Here is a 6,487-nt window from a genome sequence, read left to right on the forward strand (position 1 = left end):
TGGGGTTTGTGCAAATGAGTGTGACATCATCCATATGTGCTTGTGTTTTTATTTGTTTACTGTTTGAGCCTGGTAATATGTATCCTTCTATGTTCGTATTTTTGCGGATTGTACTGAGTAGTGGTTCTATTGCAAGAGTGTAGAGGATGGCTGACAGAGGGCATCCCTGTCTGACCCCTGAATTGACTTTTATTTCCTTTGTTTGTGTGCCGTTCACCAATACAGGCTTGTGATGTTGTTGTAGATGACTTTGACCCAGTTCTGTATTGTTTTTTTGATGTTTGCTTGGATTATTTTTGTCTGTACCAAATGGATTTGTGGGTTTTTGCTGAGGATGCCAACTCCATCTGCCCTAGCTGTGTTTGAGCCAGACCATACAGAGTCTCCGATGCACCACTCCTTCTGCAGGTCTTCATATATGGTTTTGTATGGGATGTTGCATTCTTGGAGGCATATTATATCTGTATTGAGTGATGACAGGTGCGTAAATTCAGTTATTCTTTTCTGTTCCCATAGGATGCTCCTGACGTTAATGGTGGTGATCCGTATTGTCATTATGATGGTGAATGTAAGTATTAACAACTTACTGTCCATGTGTGTGTGTGCTTTTGACGGTGGGGGGGATGGGCAGTTCTACTTGCTTTCTGTGGGTTGGTGTCCTCTTTTAGATGCTTTCTCTTCTGTTGTTCCAGGTTTTGGTTGTTTGACGAGTACCTTAGCTTGTTTGTGGCGGGGGTAGATGGGTTGTTGTGCTACTAAGATATGTGGTTGTTGTTGTTTTGGGAGTGGGGGCCAGGATGGTAGGGTGGGAGGTAACTTGTTGGGTGGGGAGTTAACCATATGAGTTTGTTTGGGTTCTGGGGGTGAGTTGTGGTTTGGTTTCTTGCTTCTGGATGTTTCTGTTGGTAGTTTCCTTTTGAAGCGGTTATCCAGGTTGCTGTTGTCTTGCTGTCTTTCTGTGTGTTCTTGCTCCTCTTCCGGTTCTTCTTCTGAGTTTTCTTCCAACTCTTCTTCCAACTCTTCCTCTTCATTGTTCTGTTCCTTGTTTTGTTTATCTTCTGTCCTAGTTTTTGGTGTGATAGGTACCTCGTCTGTTTCGCTTTTGATAGTTGTTCTTGCTTCTGTGGTTTGCATGTTTTTTTGTTCATCCTGTGTTTCTTCTATTTCAGAGTATAGTGATTGGGATAAGGCGTCTTCTGGAGGTGTAATTGTGGTTTGCAGTGGGGATACTGGTGATCCCAGGCTAAATGCTAACTGGCGTTATTGTTGTGTTTGGGTCAGGTTGATGTGGGTGTTTGAGTTCTCTCTGTGGTAGGAGGTTGTTCTTGATTTGTTTGGTTTCCTGGATATTTTGCTCTGTTAGCGTAGGAAAGTACCACTATGTGGTACTTTCCTTAAATAGGAGTTACGCAGGCCTCTCGGGACTCCGGTTGTCCTCAGACGATAAGTCTCTCTGGTCAGCTGGGTCCTTGTGTTAGATCTGGACACTGGGAGTGGTCTGGTTCTGCTTGGGAAAGGAAGGGGAGAACCTGAGAGCGAGCTGGCACGCCAGGTTACCAGAGACCAAAGGCCTGCATGGAACTCCCCTGTGCTCCGCTTGCTCCAGTTGTTATACGGTGTTCTTTGTCTTGTCCTTTGGGGTCCGTTCTTTTCTGCTGGTCTTGCCTGGGAGCTTGAGGAACAAGCCCAGGGGCCTAATCTGTGCACCAACTGCGGGCAGGCCACAAGATGGCAGGATTGGGGTCTTTGGCTTGTCCTCTGGGTTCTGGCCTTTTCCGCTGGTCTTGCCTAGAAGCTTGAGGACCAAGCCCAGGGGCCTAATCCGTGCACCAACTGCGGACAGGCCACAAGATGGCAGGATTGTCCTTTTGCTTGTCCTCAGGTCCGGCCTTTTCCGCTTGAACGAGGGGTCCGATCTAGCCGCAGTCAAGCCACGTACTATCACGTCCCCTTCGGTCCTTCAAGAGGAGTAACCAGCCTTTTCCGCCAGGCTAGAGAAAGGGGTCAAGTCAGGCCACGTTACTTTCGCCCAATCTCCAGCCCATCCAAAGAAGGAGGGACAGAAGAGAGAGAAGAGAAAGCTCCACTCCCCTTGACCCAGCTAAGCCACTTTTACCAAAAACTCGGAAGTCTTTAGTAAAAGGCGAATGCGACTAAGCGCCGAGACTAACTTGAAACAACAAAGAGCGATCTGGCGAAGAGTGGATGGGAAGCCGGGGTTTAAATACAGGAGGTGATGAGCTGATGACCAACAGCTAAGCAGAATGAGCAGGTGAAGATGGTGAGTGACAGAGAACCGGAGCCTGGCCACGCCCACACACAACACACAGACAGACAAAGACAGAGGAAGTGGAGTGTGTGACAGTCACAGTCTGTTCTTGCGGCTTCTCTTGCTGCTGTGTACGTGCCATTTGTTTCCTGCGCTGTCCAAGGTGCTTAGTCGTAGTTTAGGTTAACCAAAGGATAACGCTAGACGTCAAGCGGAGGTGTGAACAGCGGAGCATCTCGTCTCTGTTTTAATACTCTCACTACCAATCTTCTGCCGTAGATTGAAGACCCATCTCTTCAGGCTACATCTTAACTGTCCCTCCTAAAGACCTCTTCATCCCCTCTACCCTCCTGTACAAGTTTCTCTCCTGTAAATAAATTTAAAAAAAAAAAGAGTTATTCTTCCTTCTTCGAGCATTGTGACTGCCAATAGCCCCTGGTCCTAGCATAGATTACTTCTTCTTATGATGACTGATGGATAGGTGATTCACTTACTTAGACAAATGTATTTGTTGTCAGTCTCTTTGGATAAAGGCGTCTGCTAAATGGCATAAATGTAAATGTAAATGTAAAATAATTCATCAATAGAAAGATGATCGAGGTAATTTCCTCATTTTACCGTAAGGCTGAAAAAACAACAACTAGCAGGCAAATAATTGAAAGTGTGATTTGGTATTTGATAAATGTTCATGTTGTAAGCCTAACATAGGCTATTGATTTTCACTTTCAAGTGTGTCATTATGTAGGCTACCTTTTTTTCTCTCTCTCTACGTCACCAAAACAGGAAGTTTTAACGGCAGTTGAGTGTTCTCAATTCATCAAACCGCTCTGGAGAGACACACTCCCAAACTGTATGAGAGTCTGAGTGTGCAATCGACAGTGAGGATCTTAGAACAATGGAGGTATATCAGGAGGCAGTGGACTACCTTGTGTCTCAGCACCTCTCAGGTACTTGGAGTGCCTACCATTGTGTGTGTGTGTGTGTGTGTGCATGTGCGTGTGCGTGTGGCGATGAGTGTAGGTATAGGTCTAGGTGTAGGTGTCTGTGTGTGTTATGTCTGTGACAGTCTGTCTGTCTCTGTCTGTTTGCTTGGCTGGCTAGCTGGCTAACTGACTCACCCTCTGTATATGATATAATGATATGTGGATTTGTTGTTAGTGGAAGCTGTTAGCGACCTAGAGCCTGATCCACTGGAGGAGGATGTGTTCCAAGAGGAGAGTGAGGGATTTCTCCTCTCCCCCCTACAGACAGACTCTGTGGACCTGCCAGACACCCCTGTGAGTCAACACACAATGGTACATGTTACTCATTGTTAAGACTCAGGAGAAAAGTTTAAAAGTTGATAATTTGTTCTTCAGACTGTGCGTACACCAGAGGCACTGCTGGAGAGGAGGTTGATGGTCCTCAGAGGCATCCTGGATAGTGAGGAGCTCTACCTCAACGAACTGGAGACATTGCTGATGGTAACGCACACTCCTCTTTGTGGCGTCTGTCTTACACATCCACACCAGCCGCAGCTAGACTCCCACTCACTCACGCTATTCAGAGCTCACTCACGCTATTCAGAGCTCACTCACGCTATTCAGAGCTCACTCACGCTATTCAGAGATCAAAACCAATTCTGAAACTGTGCTAATGGTCATTTAGACATATCCATTTGGCACAATAGAAATGTTCAAGCTAAACAACTTTCTTACATGGACATACATGGAAAATGTAATTTTGGTCACAGTAAAAATAATTTAAGGGCAGTGTATTCTCATATCAACTATGTGTGCTTGTGTGCGGCATAAAGCATGTGTTAAGCAATGTCAGTTGTAATAACAATTACCACACTGTCAGTCATATCAACCATGGCCTCTGTTGATATGCTTCCTCCTCAATTTCTTCAACTTCTGTAATTCTATTTTGTATGAATAGCTTCCCCTTCTGTCAAGGGCTGGGCTCCCCTTTTGATTCCCCCATGCAGACCTGAAAGGACTGATTATACAGTATGTTAGAGGCCTGAAGCTTCTGGAGTAGTGTGATATTGCTTATGGAGAGTCCTTGGGTTAGAGTTTGACCAAGGATTCCATTGAGGGGGCATAGGACTGGGTGTATGAGGAAGTAGTGGTGCAATAACAATTTAGAGACTTTTAAAAAAGTGTGTGTTCTCCTTTATGTCTATGTGTATATGCTTCTGCTTCTGCTTCTTGACAGTGTGACTGTGTGAAAACAAAGTGTGATTTAAACGGTATAGATAGACAGGTACTTTATTAATCCCCGAGGGGAAATTAAGGTGTTACAGCAGGTCATATCACAAACAACAACAACAAAATGAAGTGACAATAGAATAATAGAATAAAACAGACATCTGAAACATTATATATAGTAAGAACAGTCCAGTTATAACTTAACATCACCCCAATCGAGCCAGCCGGAGACAGAGTTGTACAGTCTTATTGCGGTAGGCAGAAAAGATCTCCTATAGCGCTGCTTAGTGCAATGTGGTTGTAGTAGTCTGTTGCTAAAGAAGCTTCTCTGCTCTGCCACAGTGTCATGTAGGGGATGGGAGGGATTGTCCATGATGGCCAGGAGTTTGGTCCTCATCCTCCTATTGGCCACCTCCTCCACAGTGTCCAGGGTGACACCGAGGACAGAATCAGCTTTCCTAAAAAGCTTGTTCAGCCTTTTGCTGTCACCTTCCTTGATGCTGCCCCCCAAGCATACTACCACGAACAGCACTTCGCTGGCCACCACGGACTGGTAGAACATGTTCAGCAGAGTCCTGCACACGCCAAAGGACCTGAGCCTCCTCAGGAAATAAAGCCGGCTCTGGCCCCTCTTGTACAGGACATCTGTGTTACCAGTCCAGTTTATTGCCCAGGTGCACCCCCAGGTACTTGTAGCTCTGGACCACCTCCACTTCCTCTCCCTCAATGGAAACAGGAGACAGGGGAACCCTTAGTCCTCCTAAAGTCCACCACCATCTCCTTTGTCATGCTGATATTGAGTAGCAGGTGGTTCTGCTCACACCACTCAACAAAACTGTCCACCAGTCCTCTATACTCAGTCTCCTGGCCTCCACTGACACATCCCACAATAGCAGAGTCGTCCGAGAACTTCTGCAGATGACAAGTATCTGTGTTGTGGAAGGGAGCCAGAACTGGCCCCTGGGGGCGCCAGTGCTGCTCACCACCCAGTCCGACACACATCCCTGCAGCCGTACAAACTGTGGCCTGTTGGTCAGGTAGTTCGTAATCCAGGATACAATGGCAGAGTCCACCTGCATCCTCAGCATCTTATCTGCAAGTAGTAAGGGCTGTATGGTGTTAAATGCACTGGAGAAGTCAAAGAACATAACCCTCACAATGCTGCCAGCCTTATCTAAATGGGAGTGACCTCTGTGTATCAGATGGCATCATCCACACCAATGTCTGCCTGGTAGGCAAACTGCAGGGGGTCCAAGGATGTCTTTAGCAGGGGCTGCATGTGTGCTAGCACCAGTCTTTTCATGGTCTTCATGATGTGGGATGACAAGGCTACCGGTCTATAGTCATTCAGATCACTGGGGTTCCTTTTCTTTGGTACTGGTACCAGGCAAGATGTTTTCCACATTGATGGGACCAGACTGAGGCTCAGGTTAAAGAGGTACTGGAGTACTCCACACAGCTGGTCCGCGCAGACATTGAGCATCCTCAGGCTCACACCGTCAGGGCCCGTAGCCTTCCTGGAGTTTCCCCAGCTCTCTCATCACCTGAGCGTAGTGACCATAGTGATAAAGACGCTGGAGTGGGGGGTGGTGGGGGGGTCGTTGGCTGTGGCAGTGGTGTCAGGGGACAGAATGATAGGGGGCTCTGAAGAGTTGTGAAGTGAGGAAAGGGTGGGCTGGAGGAGGAGGAGAATGGAGGGGAGGTGTGAATGGAGTCAGAGGGGCTGGAGAGGGAGAGGGAAGGGTAAGGGTACTGAATGAGACAGGGGTAGGTGAGAGGTGTAAATGGGTCCAGTCAGGACAGGGGGAGGGGAGGGTCCAGAGAGGGCAGGGGAGGGGAGGCGGGCTAGTCCAGTAGCTGAGCAGGGCTGGAGGAGCTGGGGGGAGGAGAAGGAGAAGGAGGACGGCATGGAGAGTCGTTGGTGGAGCTGGGGGGAGGGAGACAATGAGCCCCCGAGTCACACCTGTTGAAGAACTGGTTCAACTCGTTGGCCCTGTCCAGATCTCCAGCCACTTGCGGGTTGTTA

At 47.5% G+C, this 6,487-nt stretch overlaps 1 protein-coding gene across 1 annotated transcript in view; it reads left to right on the forward strand.

Annotated features, from left to right (window-relative positions):
• Nucleotides 1-3,099: 3,099 nt before the first annotated feature.
• LOC310814424 (active breakpoint cluster region-related protein) overlaps nt 3,100-6,487 on the forward strand; it is a 15,714-nt gene continuing 12,326 nt past the window's right edge. The window contains exons 1-3 of the mRNA XM_083683835.1: nt 3,100-3,216; nt 3,428-3,546; nt 3,628-3,732. Coding sequence (XP_083539961.1) covers nt 3,165-3,216; nt 3,428-3,546; nt 3,628-3,732 — 276 coding nt within the window. The 5' untranslated portion in view covers nt 3,100-3,164. The remainder of the gene's footprint in view (nt 3,217-3,427; nt 3,547-3,627; nt 3,733-6,487) is intronic.

This window comes from Argentina silus (assembly GCF_951799395.1).
Source record: "Argentina silus genome assembly, chromosome: 1".
Lineage (NCBI taxonomy): Eukaryota > Metazoa > Chordata > Actinopteri > Argentiniformes > Argentinidae > Argentina > Argentina silus.